This window comes from Nuphar pumila, chromosome 12 (genome assembly GCF_984573655.1).
Source record: "Nuphar pumila chromosome 12, dmNupPumi1.hap1.1, whole genome shotgun sequence".
Lineage (NCBI taxonomy): Eukaryota > Viridiplantae > Streptophyta > Magnoliopsida > Nymphaeales > Nymphaeaceae > Nuphar > Nuphar pumila.
In genome coordinates, this window is record NC_143260.1 from 88,080,378 (window position 1) to 88,100,340 (window position 19,963).

The 19,963-nt window shown below is 36.0% G+C and overlaps 1 protein-coding gene across 2 annotated transcripts; it reads left to right on the forward strand.

Annotated features, from left to right (window-relative positions):
- The first annotated feature begins 5,948 nt into the window (after positions 1-5,948).
- Positions 5,949-19,472, forward strand: LOC149821151 (GCN5-related N-acetyltransferase 3, chloroplastic-like). Of its 2 annotated transcripts, none has more exons than XM_089983040.1 (4): positions 5,949-6,412; positions 18,100-18,158; positions 18,402-18,458; positions 19,180-19,472. In XM_089983040.1, exons 1-4 carry the CDS (start codon positions 5,960-5,962, stop codon positions 19,343-19,345), a joined length of 735 nt encoding a protein of 244 aa, XP_089839166.1. In that variant the 5' UTR covers positions 5,949-5,959; the 3' UTR covers positions 19,346-19,472. The 2 variants fall into 2 exon arrangements, with proteins under 2 accessions (XP_089839166.1, XP_089839167.1); XM_089983041.1 differs by having other exon boundaries at positions 19,193-19,472.
- Positions 19,473-19,963: the final 491 nt, after the last annotated feature.

Sequence of the window (19,963 nt, forward strand, 5' to 3'; positions counted from 1 at the left end):
ATCTTTGATCATTGATTTTTTAAACCTTAAAAAAGCACCTATGTATCAGTCGAAAAGTCAACTCCTATAAAATTAAGCATGTAGAATGCATATGTACAATCATATTTAAGAAAACTATGAAAAACCCTTTGAAAGTCTGGTTAGCACCGCAGTTTGCTAGAAAAATAGTTAGTAGCTACTACCTTTCTCTCTCTCTCTCTATATATATATATTGTGGTTAGTCTAATATTAAAGTAGTTGTGTTTACCATTAGATGAATTCAATCGTATTAAAATAACTAAAATACATTTAAAAGAGTGATTTTTTAAAATATATGATTGCTCTTTGAGGTTAGAAAAACAAATTTGATGGATTCATAAAAATACCATTTTGGAAAAAATGTTTGACTTTTCAATTTCCTCCAAGTTCAAAAGACCTATAATGCCCAAAAAGATAGCCTTGCGTTTTCAAAAGTACAATTCTTTAAGGGTATTTTAGTTATTTTTATAAAGTTGAATCCATGTAACATAAAACACAACTAGTTTAATGTTAGATCATATATATATATATATAATTTTGAAAACTCCCCTAATAAAAAACCCTCCCGAACTTACCAAATAAACTTTTTATTGGATTTTTGGTATTTTTTTTCAAAAGTTAGACCATACAGATGCGATCTATGTGCTTGTTTTTAAAGGAATCCGTTCTTGGAGCATTTGATTCTAATGCCTGGATAGATTTTTATAAGTTTCAAAAATCAATACTCTATAGTTTTCATGATTTTTTGGGGCTCCAAATATCATTTTTTTATCCAAAATTCATGAACCAAGTGCGGATTTCTTGTAAATTAATCATGTTGAACATATATCTATGATCACAATTTTGAAAAAAACAAATTTTTTTTTGTAGGTTTGGGACCGTTTTCATTGTAGAGGTTTTCATTTCCATATATATATATATATATATATATATATATATATATATATATATATATATATATATATATATATATATATATATATATATATATATATATATATATAAAGGGTCACTAAAATATGAGAACTACTTTGTAAACCAATGTTTTCAGTATCATATCATATCGATAGAAAATTGATATGATACTGATCTAAATTGGCTATTTTTTAATAAATGTAAAAAATGCTTAAAATTTAATTTCTAATATTATTTTAATGGTTTTAGCCCATGCCACATTTTGATTGACATGATATATATATATATATATATATTTAGCTGATTCAAAACGATTCACATGAGAATCAATATCAGCTGATTCACATGAACTGTTGGCCAAATGATTCATGGTCGATACTGATACTGATAACATTGATGTAAACCATGATTTTCATTGTCTTTTAGTTTTTTTCTCTTAAATCTAACCATACAGATGTGATCTACATGTTTGGTTTTATAGGGACCAATTCTTGAATCATATGGTTATGATGTATAAGCATTTTTTTAGGCTTTAAAATCAATGGCTCAAAATCTTTATAAATATTCAAACATTCAAAAATCATATTTTTTATAAAAAATATATAATTCAACAGTAGATTCTTAGCAAATTCACCATGTTGAATGCGTCTTCATGGTCAGATTTATAAAAGAAATGTTGGGAATGCTCAGTTCCCACAATAGTCTTCATATTTCTAGTTCGAAAAATGATCATATTGTATGGGTAATTTGATGTGTTTCCTTAAAAACTCTATAATTTTTTATATTCTCCCTATATCCAAAATCACAAATATCTAGATGTAAAAAGACATTTTTACCTTTCTCATGTTGAACTTCTCTTATATATGTGAACTTCCCCCCCAAATATATAACTATTTTTTGCATAACAATCTCTTTTCTCATATTAGTATCTTTCCGTTCAAATGTTGAAAACTTGTATTTTTACCATCTTGGGAAAGCTAAGACATAAGCGTATAAGTTTTTTGTTTTGAGTTAGAACAAAACCACTTTAGGTTTTTCATTTATGAGTTCTAAAACCAGAATAGAAATATGCACCCTCCTCGGTTGCACATTTTTTGTCTCTTCTATGCTATTTTCTGGCTACCTGCACCATAAATTCAAAAAAATATAATAAAGAAAAGAGAAAGATCATGACGTTAACTTTTTACTGCCACCAAGACCACTTTGATCTGATGACCAAGATCACCTTTATCTGATGAGCAGTTAGGAAGAAACTTTATTGGAAAGATAGATTGTTCATTCTAAACATCTAAACAACGAACATAAGCGAGGATGATGAAGTCCATATAAAATATATGCCAACTTCTTCATTTTGTTCAATCTTAACAGGAAGTTGACATATAATTTTATGCAAACTTTGTGAAGTCCTAAAAAAAATGTGCAAACCTCATTTTAAGTGGGTGTACGTGGCACCTGAGGAGCGAAGTGATATATAGCACAGACTTCATTAGTTTCACACATGCAAAGGGTAAAAAGGATATTCCAACGTTGACTATTTATAATTTTAGACATGGAGAGAATATTGTAAATTGTAGAGTTTAAGAATAAGTGAAACTAGAGGTGTCAACGGGTCGGATTTGGTTCATACCTATGTGAAGGCACACCAAGACTTGATTTGTAGTTATGGTATCGGGTTTGGACTCAGGTCCAATCAAACTTATCATAATAGAAACCATACCTGGATCTTAGTTGGAACTCGAGTCGAATTGAGGTCTGGTATAAAATTTCATAATCCATACCTGGCTCCATATATTAATCAGACCCTTCAGTTCTGACCCAAATTCTAATTGAACATTCTTAGTTATCACTAAACCCTAACCTTATAGGGTTTGGTATGGATCACATCTAGGTCAAACTTGGCCTATTGACACCCCTAAGTGAAACCATAGAAAAAGCGTAGTATTGTTTGATAACAAAAAAAATCTATGCAAAGTGGAGCCAAGACATTCTTTTCCTACAGTTAGAAATATTTTTTTATTATTTAAATGAATTTTAAAGCCTGGATTTATGAAATTGACATCATGTAGATGGCATAATGCTAGGAATGGCACTAGACCGAGGGGGAAATGGGGCCTGCCTCATCTCGTTTGGATCGAGGATGGAGGGCATGAAACAAAGAATGAACTAGGGATGGAGGTTAAAATCAAAACCCGTGCGAGGATATACTTACTCTTGCCCCCGTCCCATCCCTGATTCCGGTTAAGAAAATTACTATTATACTCTTATACATATTATAAAATCCTATATATATATTCCTAACTCTTAACATAAAACCCTTTCTCACACCTCTTCTCTCTCATTTCTCTCCTTCTAACGAGCCACACAAGCTCCTATTTCTCTCCTCTCCTTTTATTTTTCTAATGGCAAAAGGCGATAACGACAGAAGGATCGGAGAAATGGGGACCCGCCTTGCCTCGTTTGGATTGGGGATGAATGTTAAAATCAAAATCCATGCGAGGATGAAGGTGGGGATGGAGGGCAAATTTTTGAGACACGGTTCTGCATTCCTAGTTAGGTGGGTCAGCTTAATGCTTTTAGGTTATAAGAGGTCTAGAGTTCGATACTTAGAATGGCCTAAGCCAAATGAAAAACTAATTTTACAGGGCAGTTGGGAGTACTCGTGGAGTTGTATACTTTTTTTTTTTTTTATAGGCAAGCTGGAGTTAGGTAGATGCCGGCCCACCCGTTATACAACCATACCATTAGGAGTTGAACTTACAACCGCCCCAACACAAGGTGACGTGCACTCACTGCTCCTGCCAGACAACCAGAGCTCCCGTTGGTCGAGGAGTTTTATACTGTTTACAGCCAACGAGACACTTCTCGACTCGGGATGTCCAAATCTTAGCAGTGGTTTTCTCCATGCCATATTGAAACAAAATCTGTAATTCAATGGAAGTTAACGCCATTATAGCTTGAAAAAGTTGGGAAAACATGTGCTGATACTGATATATATTGAAGTAGATAATATAAAATAAGAAATCTTTCCAATTTTCAGACATAGAGCTCGCTTTTCTTTCAAACGCAATTTTGAGTTTGTCAGATTTTGTGATGTTGAGGTTTGTAAATTCATTACTGCGAGGTCAAAGTTAGGAGTAATTCTTGGTGAGTATTAAAGAGGAGCTCAATAGTTTTACTAATGGAAGGCTTGTCAGTAGGGATGCAAAATGTTCGTTATGTGGAACAACCAAATATACAGGGGAGTTCGATTCCAAACAGCCAAAATTTGCAAAACCTACATCATGATTCCAACCCATTTGCATCCCTACCCACCAATCTACTACAAGTGATTGGATGATATTTCTTTGGCATATATATAGAGAGAGTGTAATGCTATTGTGATCCTAGAGTGCCTACTCCCACATACTAGAAATCATGTTGTAGGTTGTATCTTCTCAATTAAACCTTATGGATGAACTCAACATAGTTTATTTAATAGGAATCATGCTTTGGATTATGTTTTTTGGTCATAAAAGTAAGATTTTTTAATTCATAAAATTTGTATACATTATGAGCCATTGATTTTTAAAGGTCTTAAAAAATATACTTGTATGCTATAATCACATGATCCAAAACTTGTTTTCTACTAAATAATGCTTATAGATCTTATCTATAGGGCCTGATCAACTAAAAAAGTTTAAAATTTTTTACAATCTAAAGCTTCTATTAGATGAGAGTAGGTACTCTGGGAGCACCCTATCATTACCAATATATATATATATATATATATATATATATATATATATATATATATATATATATATATATATATATATATATATATATTGGTAATGATAGGGTGCTCTCCGAGTACCTACTCACACATATTAGAAATCATGGTTGTAGGTTGTATCTTCTCAATTAAACCTGATGGATGTACTCAACATAGTTTATTTGATAATAATCATACTTTGGATCATGTTTTTTATTATATAAGAACAAGATTTTTTAAGTCATGAAATTTTGATACATTGAGCCATGGATATTTAAAGGTGTTAAAAAACATATATGCGATAATCATCCAAAACTTGTTTTCTACTAAGTAATTTATAGGGTTCTATAAAAAAAAGTTTAAGAAATTTGAAAATCTAAAGCTTTTATGAAATGAAAGTAGGTATTCCAAGAGCACCTTATCATTATCCACACACACAGATATATATATATATATATATATATATATATATATATATATATATATATATGGTTTTGTATTTGGTATAATTGATTGTACCTTGAATCTAGTTTGAATCTCACAATGTGATTTGTTTTGACACAATCTACCCCTAGATGTGTTCAACATGCAAAATTTAGTACTAATCAACTCTTGGATCATGTTTTTTTAACGATAAAACATGTTTTTATGAGTTAGAAAAAGCACACCTTCATAGCAAATTTTTTTCATCACTAAAACACTTGTAAACATGTCAGATTCCTGCAACCCAAAAGCAGATTCCCACTAAATAAAACATGTAGATCACACCTATGATGTTAGATGTGAGAAGAAAAAAACCAAACAATTAGGTTCTGCCTTATTTGCTTGGTGGATACAATCGACTATGACCCTATATATATATATATATATATAGTCACTAAAATATGAGAACTGAAGTGTAAACTTTTTTTGGGCATAACCGACCGTGCAAATGTGTTCAGCATGGTGAATTTGTAGGAATCAATTGTTGCATCGTGTATTTTCTACCAAAAAATATGATTTTTGGATGCTTTTGAGTAGGTTGATTGCCAAGACTTCATGATATCGTAAAACCGAATTAATATGCAAGTAATAAAAAAATCTTGTTGAAATTGTAACATATAAATGAGAAAGTGTCCTGATTCTAATTTCTCAAGAATTCATCTTGTGAATATATCTCGATAAATTCAAAATATCGGATACAACGTCTTGTTAATTACCCTGCGTCCCAAATATCTGCAAAAGCAACTAGAAAAAAAAGCTAGAAACAACCAGAAACTATCTCTCTCTCCAAAAATGGCGACCCTCCATCTGAAGCCCCTAAACCTCTCCGCGAGAGCCCAGAATTACGGGTCCCAAGAGGAGAAACGGAGGGCCCTCCCCGCTCCTCCTCCCATCTACCTCTCCACCGACCCTTCCCACGTCGACCTCCGCCACCTGCGGTCCCTCCTCGCCGCCACCAACCAGTCGGGCCACCGATTCCCGGAGCTCCTGGCCAACGGTTCCTCTCGGCCCGCCGACCCCGAGAAACTCGAAGTCGCCCTCCGGAGCAGCTTCGTCGTCGTCTCCGCCTTCGCCAGGAGGAGTTCCCCGCTCTTCTGGGACGATTGGACGGCTTCCGCCGAGCGATCTCTGTGGCAGGAGTGGCTCGAAGGGGTGCTGCCGGTGACGGAGTCCAACGGACGTCTCGTGGGATTCGGCAGGGCCTCCTCCGACGCCGGATTGACGGCCTCCATTCACGACGTCGCGGTAAGGTGCCTCTCCTCCCTCCCTCTCTTTTCGCCTCATCTTCTTCTAGTGGTAATAATTAAGCCGACAAAGGTATACTACGTTAAGGGTACGTTTGAAAGTGGGAAAGATGTAAGAAAAGGGATACAAATTGAAAATTAGTATAATTTTTAAAAGAAGAGGAATATTTTCTACCAAGACAATCTCACCATTACCACTACCACCAACGATCACCCACCTCCCAAAAAATAGCACCTGAGAAGATCTACCACCATCCATCTCAACACCACCCACCTCTCTAAAAAACGCCCTACCCACCGTCAATCACCACCATCCATCACTACACATCCCAAAAAAACGGCCCCTGAGAAGCTCAGTCACCACGTCAGATGCCATCACCACCACCACCACCACCACCACCACCCATTATCACCCACCTGCCTAAAAATGGGCCCGAGAATTTCCACCACTACCCACTCCTCCTCTCATTTTTTCAAGATTTTTTACTTTATTTTTCTCACGTTGAAATTTTTTCATTTTATAAAAATTATCATATCAAAACTTCTTGTAATCAAAATTTTCTTTTCCGATCAGAGTTTTTCTTGCTTTCAAATGTGCCTTGTTCAGGGTTGGACAAAAAGAACTGAACATAACATAACATTGGTTTTGTTTGTTCCAGTGTTGTGAAAAGGGTTGAGGCGTAGCGAGGGGCTCCACCAAAATCTGAGGCGAGGTACGCCTCTAGGCGAAAGCCTAAGCCTCAATTTTTTTTTTAAACTTAAAAAGACTATAAAAAATATCTAAAATTATAAATAAATAAAAAATGCTTTATTGATAAAGCAACAACCAACAAGAAATAAAAAATCTCAAATAAATCATAACCAAATCAATCACACTCATTATTTCCACCAATCAAAGACTAAGTAACCTGCAAAAAAATGTGACCTCACAAGTTATATATCACTCCCAAATGTTGACCAACCATAGTGATTACATATAAACACATCATGAATGGGTTTTGTTAGCCAACCTAAACATTTTGTTATGGTTCAACTATGGTAAAGCGATAAAGAGTGCCCTTACTGAATAACCCATGCTATAAGCAACATTAATCAAGTCACTTGTGATTATAACCAAACCTCATGGCATCACTAACCTCTTTGACTCACAATTAAAACAGGTTGAACAATCCTTATGCTCCAGATCCTGAACTATAACACATTCATCAAAGATATAGTTTGGTTTGTGCACTCTCCAGTCATAATGTGATGAGTTGTGGAGCTTGATTCAGTGTTGGGGTTTTTCTTTAGAAAACCCTCTCTATTCTAATTTTGACAAATTCAACACCGAATCCTCTCATGGGGGTCTCAGTACAAGGTTAGTTTAATTAGAAATTAGAATAAACTTGTACCTACGAGTTTTGATCTACGTGTAGAAAATAAAACCCCCTACCTTTTTTGCGAAGACACTCCTCTTAGCTGAAAAATGCGATCTTTCCAAGTGAACCAGCCATTTGCTTTGTATGGTGGGTGCAGCTAGGTGCTCAGCCCACTCCTCCAATATGTATAGGTTTGCCTCTTGGTTATGCAAGAAGGAAACCATAAGATAAAATAGAGGAAAAAGAAGAAGAAAGAGGAGGAAATAAGGGATTTTGAGAGAACGAACAAAAAACTAAAGAGGGCCAAATACGGGTGTGTGTGTGTGTGAGCCCCTCCTCCCGCTTTATAGGCTACAAGGATTAGATCAAGGGGTTGGGTTAATCTCTGCTCTTGATCTAATCTCTTCTAACTTTTCATTCTTCTAATTCACTAAGTTTTCTTTTCTTTTATTTTTTGTTTATATATAGTAGACTTAGGTTAATATTATTTCATGTAATGTATTTAGTGTATATAATATATATATCATATAATATCTATGCACATAGGTTGGTCGACACCCCCATATGGGGTTTCCACTAGGGTCGACAGGACCCATTGGCATTTTGAGTGCTTTTATTTTATTTTTCTCTATGTCTTAATCTAAGACCTAATCTATGTATATTGTATAACACATATTATCATTACCAAATTATCACCTACAGAAATATTCATGAATATTTATGAAAATTCCTCAAAAAATCATGGACATTACATCCAACCCCCCTTAAAAAAAATTCATACTCAAAATTTGGCTAGGTTTACATACCAAATAAGCTTGGATATTTCTCTTTCATCTTCGCTTCTGAATCCCATGTACATTCTTCGAGTCTATGGTGTTGCCATCGTACCTTCATTAAAGGAATCATCTTATTTCGCAAAACTTGCTCTCGTCAGTCTAAAATCACTATCAGACGCTCCTCGATAGTGAGATCCTTCTGCACTTCAACGTCATGGTATTGGATAATACGTGTCGGGTCTGACACATATTTCCTCAATATCAACAAGTGAAAAACATCATGGATGTTCGAGAACTGAAGCGGGAGTGTCAATTTGTAAGCTGCGCCTCCAATCTTCTCGAGGATGGAGAAAGGTCCTATATACCTCAGACTTAGTTTACCCTTTTTGCCAAACCGAAATGCACTCTTGGTTGATGATACCTTGACAAACACATGATCCCCGACTTCAAATGAGACTTCACGATGCTGTAGATATGCATAACTTTTTTGACGGCGTTGAGCGGTCAGAAGTCTCTTTCATATCAACTGCACTTAGTCGGTGTAGCATTTTAGAACTATTGGTGACTCGATCGCTCAATCACCAACCTCATTCCAACAAACTAGAGACCTAGAGGGTCATCCATATAAAGCCTCATATAGAGCCATACCGATGCTCGAATGATAACTATTATTGTAAGTGGACTCGACTAGCTTCAAATATTTACTTCAATCACCCTTCTATTCCAACGCACAAGCGCGCAACATATCCTCTAGCATCTAGATCGTCCTCTCCGACTGTCCATCCGTCTGCGGGTGAAAAGCCGTGCTAAACTTAAGCTTTGTCCCCAAAGCTTTCTGAAGTTGTCCCCAAAACTTAGACATAAATCTTGAATCTCTATCAGAAATAATTGAGACAGGTACACCATGTAACCTGACAATCTTATCTACATACAAATCTGCTAAACTCTTCAATGTCTAATTCACCTTAGTCTGTAAGAAGTGTGCCGACTTTGTAAGGCGATCCATTATGACCCATACAGTATCATAGTGGTGTCATGTTTTGGGCATACCTACCACAAAGTCCATGGTAATATCTTCCCACTTTCAGTGAGGTATCTCGATCATCTGTAGTATTCCGCAAGGTCTTTGATGTTCTATTTTGACCTGTTGGCAAACTAAACATCTCAACACATACATCGTGATATCTCTTTTCATGCTATTCCACAAGTAGTTCCTCTACATATCCTTATACGTCTTGGTGCTACCTAGATATATAGTATATTTAGTTCTATATGCCTCATCAAGTAGCTCCCTTCATAGCTGATGATCCTCTGGCACTCATAGCCTCTGATTGTACCAGATGCTTTCATCTTCTAGATGTAGGGTTGTCTCGTCTTGCTTGCATGCTACAACCATATTTGCAAAGCTTGGGTCTTCCTTCTGCTGAGCAATAACCTGATCCAATGATTGTATCATTGAAAAAATACATTTTCTTCCTTTTCAACATAACAACTTCATTTCGAAAAGAGCGTTTGAGCTACTGCATTCGGATGTTTGGGGACCGGCACCCATCATGTCTAAAGGAGGATATTCATATTATGTTGTTTTTATTGATGATTTCACTAGATACACTTGGGTTTACTTTCTTAAAAATAAATCCAATGTTTTTTCTATCTTCAAAGGATTTCATATTCTTATTAAAAATAATTTTTAAAATAATATAACTATCTTTAGATATAATTTTGGAGAAGAATACATGTCAAAAGAATTTCAAAATTATCTTAAACAAAATGACATTATTCATCAAAGATCTTATCTCAAAACTTCTTAACAAAATAGTCTTGCCGAAAGAAAGCATAGGTATCTTATTGAAACCATAAAAACTCTTCTCATTTCTAAAAATGTTTCAAAGAATTTTTGGGCCAAAGCCGCTCTTTCCGCAATATATCTTATAAATATGATGCCATCCTCATCTTTAAAAAATGTTTATTCTTTTTAAAAATTATTTAAAATATCTTCGGATTTTAAAAGATTAAGAATATTTGGTTGCAAATGTTTTGTTATTTTTCTAGGACAAGACAAACTTTCACCAAAATCTCTTGAATGTACTTTTTATTGACTACGGTGAAAATAAAAAAGGATATAAGTGTTATGATACTAAAAATAATAAACTTTATATTTCAAAAAATGTGATTTTTGTTGAAGAAAAAAATAGTTTTGAACATCAAAAACCCAAGGGAGATGTTGATTGTTCTTTATTATTTGACTTGTTACGTAGAAATAACTCTAAAAAATCTAATGATACAATTTGTGATAACCATTATCATCAAAGAGATGATTCTCCTAGTGAGAATCCTAATGATATTCATGTGTATACTCAGCGTGAGGGAAATAAATGTCAAAATGCTTTTGACATGTATTTACAAAATCTTTTCTTAGAGGACCAAGTAGAAGAATCCCTACCTAGATGATCCTCTAGGAGTAGTAGACTGTTAAATTATGTATATATAAATATATATATATACATATACTTATATATATATACATTCGTATATATATAAGTATATATGTATATATACATAATTATATAGCTTTTTCCTGTTTTGTATAAACCAAAAACCCGATAGGGGTGTTTTGGTAATTCCATATGTACTTTTTTGTTTTTTTACTTTTCTTTCTTTTTTCCCTTTTTCTTTTTCCTTTTTTATTTTCTGTTTTTGCTTTTTGGAACCATAAAGGGGCCCCACCCATCTAGTCATTGGGGCCCCAACAGTCATATTTATGATCGTTGGGGCTCCCAACGACTAGAAGGGAGCCCCCTTTATGGTCCTTCTAAAGTGCTCTCCTCCTCTATATAAAGAGGAGGTTCCCCCTTGTAATTGTATGGGTTTTTCACCCTTCTCTTCTTCTCTTCAATAACATCCAACTTATGACTTTAAGTCATTTTCTATTTTTGAGAGTTTTATGTGTGCACATTTGGTGTTTGTGTTCTTGGCTCTAGTGGTCACTCTTTAAGAGTGCCTTTTTGCTCAATTGGTGCTTCCGCCTATTTTATTACATGGTATCAGAGCTCGGTTGGTGATTGGGCTTTTCTTTTGTCATCTTGGAACGCGTGCCTCTCAAAGTTTTGAAGGAAGGAAGTATACTTGGTGCCGATGGAACGTGACTGTAAAGTGGAGCTTTCTTTTAAGCTAAATGGATCCAACTATCTCATGTGGGCCTCCGCTATGGAAAATCATCTAAGAGGCAAGAAACTTTGGGGTTTTGTTATGGGAACTACTCCCGAACCCTCTCTTGTTCTCACCAAAATTGAAAATGAGGTTGAAAAAGCTTTAGATGGCGATGAGCGCATCAAAGCCATTAATGAACATCAATCCAAAATAGAGGATTGGGAAAGTAATCATGCCAAAATTTTGGCATGGTTTATGAACAATGTAGATCCTAAAAATTGTGCTAATATTGCCAAGTTTAGAAGGGCCAATGAGGCTTGGTTTTTCCTTAAGGGTATGTATACCCAAAAGGATATTGCTCGGCAATTCTTTTGTCAAGAAAAAATTCGTTCCACCAAACAAATGGATATAAGTGTCCGGGACTATTTTAGTTCTCTAACCCCTCTTTGGGATGAGCTTGCCCTTTTTGAGCCCAAATGGGTTGCTCCACAAGATATTGAACTAAGAAGGGAACAAATTGAAAAAGAGCACTTTTTTCAATTCCTTCATGGACTTCGCCCGGAATTTGAACAAGTGAGGGCATCTCTTCTCCATAGAAGCAAAGCCCTACTTATTGAAGATGCTCTTGTCGAGGTATGTTAAGAAGAAACTCAACTTGGCTTGAGCATTAGGAATGATGAGGTTTTGGCCGTTAATAGGCCCGGATCAAATGTTAAAGCATATAAACCTCCCCATTTTAACAAAAATATCAATGGGCCTAGAAAGGGAATCATATGCCACTATTGTAATGAACCGGGGCACATTAGACTGGTTTGTCCAAAGCTTAAAGGAAAGGTTGCCGTGGTTGGAGAAAATTCTCCAAAGAAGGAAGAAAGTACCAAAGAAGGAGATATCAAAGAATCTCTTAATCATATCTCCGAAGTTCTCCAACACCTTCTCAAGTCTTCTCCTTCAACATCCGGAGCCGCCATCGCCTACTCTTCATCACCTCCAGGTATGTGGATACTAGACTCTGGTGCTTCGTTTCACATGACATCTCATAAAAACTCTCTTTCAAATGTTTTTTCCAAACCCATGTCCTCCTATGTTTCAACGGCCGATGGAACATCATTAAAAATTGAAAGTATTAGAACACTTGACTTCAAAAATTCTCAAAACTTTTTCGTTCCTAAAGTAAGAGTTGTTTCAAAAATTAATTTAAATCTTTTTTTCGTTTCCCAAATCACCGATCATGGATGCCAAGTCTCTTTCTCACCTAAAGATTGCACCGTGCAGGATCTCCAGTCAGGGAAGCTGATTGGGCAAGGCCATAGAAGGGGTGATCTTTATTTTATGGATTTTTTGACGCTTCCATCTAAGTCATCTTGCAATCTTGTAAAAGACAAAAGTATTGGAATTTGGCATGAGAGACTTGGTCATCCAAATTTTGTAAAAATGTCTTTTTTTCCTTTTTTGAACAATACTTGTAAAGACAATCACATGACTTGTAAAGATTGCATTTTTGGGAAATCTAAAGCTACTCCATTTTCTCAAAGAAGTTACTTTACCACTCAGCCATTTGAACTTGTTCATTCCGATGTGTGGGGACCCTCCCCCATTTTGTCTAAAGGAGGTTTTTCGTATTATGTGGTCTTTATTGATGACTTCACTCGATTTACATGGATATACTTCCTAAGTCGCAAATCCGAAGTCTTTTCCTTCTTTAAAGAATTTCATGCAATGGTTAAAAATCAATTTTTGGGAAATCTATCTATTCTTAGGTCCGATTCGGGAGGTGAATATATGTCTAATGATTTTCAAAGCTACTTAAAAGAAAAGGGAATTTGTCATCAACGTTCTTGTCCCAATACTCCGCAACAAAATGGTCTTGCGGAAAGAAAGCATAGGCACATAATAGAAACTACAAGAACATTATTGATTTCAAAAAATATCCCAAAATCCTTTTGGGCCGAAGCGGTTCTAACCTCAACATATCTCATCAATAGAATCCCTTCGTCCTCTTTGAAAACTCTTTCTCCATTTGAAAAACTTTACAATATGTCTCCCGATTATAAAAGATTAAGAATTTTTGGATGTAAATGCTTTGTTTTAACTCGCAAAAATGATAAACTTTCTCCTAGGGCTATTGATTGTATATTCTTAGGATATGGCGAAAAACAAAAAGGATATCGATGTTTTGACATACTTAAGAATAAACTTTATATCTCAAAAGATGTCACATTCCTCGAAGAAGAAAATGGCTTTTCGCACCAACCAAATGAAAATATTGGCTATTCCTTTTTATTTGACTTATTACCTCAAGAAAACATCATAGATGATCATGTTGATCCTAGTGAACCTCTTAATGAAAATCTTGTTGAACATCCAAGTAATGATCAAAACTTAGAAGAAAATGCTTCAAGACAAATACAAGTCTACTTTAGAAGGAATGAAAGAAATCCTCCTTGTGCCCTTGAAAGATTTTCTCAAAGTGAGTCAATAGAAGAGACTTCTCAAAGAAGATCAAATCGTGTTCCTAAGATAGCAAATAGATTTGTTTCTTATGACTCTTTTTCCCCTAATTATCGAGCATGTCTTCTTGCTCTTCACTCCTTTCATGAACCATCTCATTACAATGATGCTAAACAATATGCTCATTGGAATGAAGCTATGGAGCTTGAATTTGATGCCCTTAAAAAGGCGCAAACTTGGGAAATCATTGATCCTCCCAATGGCAAGAAACCCATTGGATGTAGATGGGTGTTTAAGGTAAAAACTAAGAGTGATGGTTCATTAGAAAGATATAAGGCTAGGTTGGTAGCCAAAGGTTATGCCCAAGAGTATGGGGTAGACTATGATGAAACTTTTGCCCCAGTTGCTCGAATGACTAGTGTTTGAGCCCTTATTGCTATAGCTTCTGTTAAAAAATGGTCCATCTTTCAACTTGATGTTAAAAATGCCTTCTTGAATGGTAATTTAAATGAAGAAGTTTATATGGAACCGCCTCCAGGTATGAATTTAAATGGAAAAGTTTTAAAATTAAAAAAGGCTTTATATGGACTTAAGCAAGCTCCTAAAGCTTGGTATGACAGGTTTAGTAATGTATTAATCAATTTAGGTTTTTCTTCTTGTTATACTGACACTGCTCTTTTTGTCAAAAGGACAGGTGACTCCATTATTATGCTTCTGCTGTATGTTGATGATATGATCATCACTGGGAATGACAAAAAGGGAGTAAATGATGTTAAGTCTATGTTAAAAGATACTTTTGATATGTCTGACCTTGGTTATTTGAGATATTTTTTAGGAATTGAAGTGGCTTATTCAGCGCGTGGGTACATCTTATCTCAAATGAAGTTAGCTGCAGAAATTTGTACCAAATCAGGAATATCTGATGAAAAGAAAGTGGAGACTCCTGAAGTTATCAATGCGAAGCTAAGACTTGAAGATGGTGTTCTTCTTGAAGATCCAACCCCCTACCGTCAATTAATTGGATCCCTCACCTATCTATCCATCACACGTCCAGACATAGCTCATGCGGCTCATGCAGCGAGCCAATTTCAGCACGCTCCTACTACAGTTCATATGGCAGCCGTAATGAGAATCGTGCGATATATCAAAAATACCATCTCCAAGGGACTCTTCTTATCCTCTTCCTCATCTCTTGAATTGACTGCTTTTACTGATGCTGACTGGGGAGGTAATCCCAATGATCGGATCTCAATTACGGGTCTTTGCATTTTTTTAGGTGAATCTCTCATCTCGTGGAGATGCAAGAAGCATCAGAGTGTCTCCTTATCATCTACCGAAGCTGAATATCGTGCTATGGCGATGACAACTATGGAGATTGTGTGGCTCAGAAGTCTTCTTGGTGACATGGGCGTTCTCATTTCCACTCCCACCAAGCTCTGTTGTGATAACAAGAGTGCGATATACATTGCCAGCAATCACACCTTTCATGAGCGGAACAAGCATATCGAAATGGATTGCCATTATGTTCGAGACGAATATCTCAAAGGGACCATCACATTGCCATATGTCACTTCAGAGTATCAACTAGCTGACTTCTTCACCAAGGCGCTCCCAACTCCACGATTCATGTTTCTTCTTGGCAAACTTTTGGTCTTTTCCCCGTAAAGTTTAAGGGGGCATGTTAAATTATGTATATATAAATATATATATACATATACTTATATATATATATATACATTAGTATATATATATAAATATATATACGTATATATGTATATATACATAATTATATAGCTTTTTCCTGTTTTGTATAAACCAAAAACCCGATAGGGGTGTTTTGGTAATTCCATATGTACTTTTTTGTTTTTTACTTTTCTTTCTTTTTTCCCCTTTTTCTTTTTCCTTTTTATTTTCTGTTTTTGCTTTTTGGAACCATAAAGGGGCTCCACCCATCTAGTCGTTGGGGCCCCAACAGTCATATTTATGACCGTTAGGGCTCCCAACGACTAGAAGGGAGCCCCCTTTATGGTCCTTCTAAAGTGCTCTCCTCCTCTATATAAAGAGGAGGTTCCCCCTTGTAATTGTATGGGTTTTTACACCCTTCTCTTCCTTTCTTCAATAAATCCAACTTATGACTTTAAGTCATTTTCTATATTTTTGAGTTTTTGTGTGTGCACATTTGGTGTTTGTGTTCTTGGCTCTTATAGTCACTCTTAAAGGGTGACTTTTGCCCTATTGGTGCTTCTGCCTCTTTTCATTACATACAACTCTATGGGAGGCCCCCTTAGTCCCAAAAAGTATATAAATAAGGGGTCTTTCTCCCCCTTATTTTCAATGCTTCAAAGAACATTTCAATATATTATTCTTTATATTTTTAAGCTCTCTCTCTCTCTCACACATTGTGTGTTTGATGTCTAGCCCATTAGTGGCTTCTTGTTTATGTGCTTGTGCATTCGTTGTAGTCATATTGTGACATTATTTTTTGCACTAGTGTTTCTTTACAGTAACAGCAGAAAAGGCAACTTTTCATTTCTCTTACCATATTCTTACCTGTTAGGGGTGCATATTCCTTTTGCAAAGATGGATAGCGGTTGCCCATGCTTCTTTTTTATGACAAGTTGGCCTCTTTCAGGCAATCAAAGAAGTTAATGCATTAGTAATTTGTACCTCCTAAAGCCAAGAAATGCTATACATTTCATGCATGAGGAGTTGGGCAGGATAGTAGGCTTCATAGACTGAAAATTAAAGTTTTGGTTTTTTGCAAATTGGTCCCTACCTTATCACTGATTTGCAAAATGGTCCTGCCTTATGTGATTTTGCAAATCCATCTCCACCTTGTCTAACGTTATTGCAAAGCAGTCCTTTTGTTAACATGGTGTTAGATTAACTATTATTAAACAGTAACCATTGTAAGAGGATACATGAAATGACTAGTTTACCCTTGTTAAAACCAAAATATTGATTACCCCCGTGCTAAGTGTGTACCCATCATCCTCCATAGCTACTCGGATCCCTCTCATGTAGGAGGGAATCTCTCTCTCACTTTCACTCTCTCTCTCTCTCTGAGCTTTTCCCTTTTTGACCCCTTTTTATTTGTTTCTTTCTTTCAATTTCTTTCTGTAATCACTTACTGCACTATTTACCTGGTTGTGTCTGTTTTGCCTTTGTGGGTTTTATATATTTCTTCTGTGATGTTAGTGGAAAGTTATAAATTTTGATCTTTGTTTGTTTAGGGGCTCAAATAACTTGGATGGATTCTTCCTCTGCATTTTGGGCTCTTGGTACTTCTGTATTAATTTTATGTTGCATTAGTATTGTTCTGATGCTTATATTTTTTCCAACATCAGAGAGCAGCCCTCTCACTCTACTTCTGCACTTGGGTTTTTTTTAGCAGAAATCCTATCCATCAGAACTTGTAATAGAATGGTGAAGTATTACGCTCTTCCATTCTCAAATTGCTGAAGGGGTTGCATATCCTGGTTGTTAGGAGAGAACAATCTATTTGAACTTTTTTCATGGGTAAAATGAACATTTTATGTGCATTTACTGGCTGCTGTGAGAGGGCAGGGATGGTCCTTAACCCCAGGGATGAATTTGCAATGGTTAAATGAAAGGGAGGGACCGATATGCAAAACATTCTAAGGCAGGGACAATTTTGCAAATTAGTGATAAGGTAGGGACTAATTTGCAAAAAACCTTTAAAAGTTTTTTGTTGAGGTAAGGAACATGAATTTTACACCCACATATTCAGCTAAAATTTACCTCAATGAATTGCTCAGCCAACACCAACATAGTATGAGCTGTTGGATAAGGCATAACATTAACATTTGTATGCAATAGCCTGTTGTAGAGTTCATTGCAAAAGCGTTGCATTGTTTGAATCTCTATTCCATTGTTCAACATGTATTATTCACTTCCAATACCGCAATAAGTGATTGTTGGCTTCTTTTCAGGTTCTTCCTTCATTTCAAGGATTGGGCATCGGCAAGAAGATAGTTCAGAGAATTATCAGGTATAAATGTTCATATTTGGTTGGCGTTCTGGCTTTTCTCTCCGAGTGAGAGATTTGTAAAAGTTTTTTCTTTCAAAAAACATAACACCAAAACCTGTAAAACGTGTAGCACAACAGAAACAGATTCACCATTCACATAGCCAAACTTTCTTTTTCTTCATTTATTAGTTAATGAGCTGCTTTTTAAAAAGTATTGATTATGTAAAGTTATTTATGATAGTTCCTAACTTTTTGACTTTGCAGAGTCCTCACTAGCAAGGGAATATATGATATCTCCGCACTTTGTTCAAAAGAAGAGAGGTATATATTTTTGTCAATCTTTTGCATCAGCATATGCAGAAAAAGTCCCAATTACATATTTGGCATTGCATAGGTGTGTAAGTGAGAGCAGATCAGGTCATATTCTATATAACCAATCATCGATTATATTCAATCTCCACCACACATCTCACTTGGGGACTATGAGAGTGGGGTCCATACACATCCCTATCAATTGAGATGAGTGGTGGGATTGAATATGACTGATTAATTGGTTATATACAATATGATCTGGTCTGCTCTTGGCATAAGTGGGTTTGGACTGCATCAAATTTGTGTCAGATCACATTTGACCTGATTTTAAACAGCTCTAGAATCAGACCCAGTTGGTTTCAGGTCCAAGTATAATTTGGGCTTAATTAGCTTTGAATAAGTAATTAAAGGTTTTAACTAGATACATCATATTAAAATAAAAAAAAGTCGTCTTGCTACTTTTTGATTTATAACTGGAAGAAACCACACGCTGCATAAAGATCTGATCGTACTGTCTCAGTCTGCCATACCTATGGTAGTTGTGCTGGCAGTGTAAAACTCCGACGGTAGGACCTTTGGCCCCCGGGGCTGTGCTGGGTGTCGGCTTGCGCAGAGGGGAGATGTCTATGGGAATCGAACCTTGACCACCCGTCTAACGGCCAAGGCCCCACCCCATTACGCCAACTCCCCTTGGGGCTAAGTTGTCTTATTATTTATTCTTCATATGCAGTGCATTTTTCCAGGCATGTGGGTTTGGAGATGATGTATTGGGATCAACAACTATGATGTATACAAGGACTCCAATCTGCCCTCAGGAGGGTGATGCCATGGTCAGGCGAGCTGGCAGAATGTTATTGGTAGTTCCTCCAGAGCTAAAGCCTTCTACTACACAGTGAACTTGTAAACCAGTTGCTCTTTGATTTTGGCTATGGCCCTTTGTATTCTCTTAATTGGGATGTAAGTTTATATTTTCAGTTCATGTTTGGTCATTACATGAAATGAGAAAAAGGTTCATGAATTTCTGACATTTCTTTTACATTGATGCGTCTCATACATGATAAAAACATAACCAGGTTCACAAACTCCAAACCTTGGAAAATTTCGGAGAGAGTGTAACCCTTGGAAATTTTGAAGATGAATAACTCTAGAGTAGGAAGTGCCATTAAGAAAAGTATCCAGCTTGACCTCTTTTTGTGTTTCTAATGAGGGTGGCAGGATGACCATGACTTCAAGCTGGAGCATTTGTGGCTGTCAATGGGTCCAATCCAGACCCAATCCACAGTCCGGTCAGGATGCTCATCCAGAAACATGGACCAGAGTTAAGATCGTTAAATGGGCAACATGGCCAAGGTCCAATCATGCTTATGCATGTTGTAACAACTTATTTTTGGGCTTTTTTTTTATAGAAAAATTGTCCCAAATACTCTGCTTATCTTGTAGGGGTGATTTATGAATGTCACCTGGTTGACTAGATGTGACGAGTTCGAAACCCACGTAAGGTGTCCCTTGCTGCA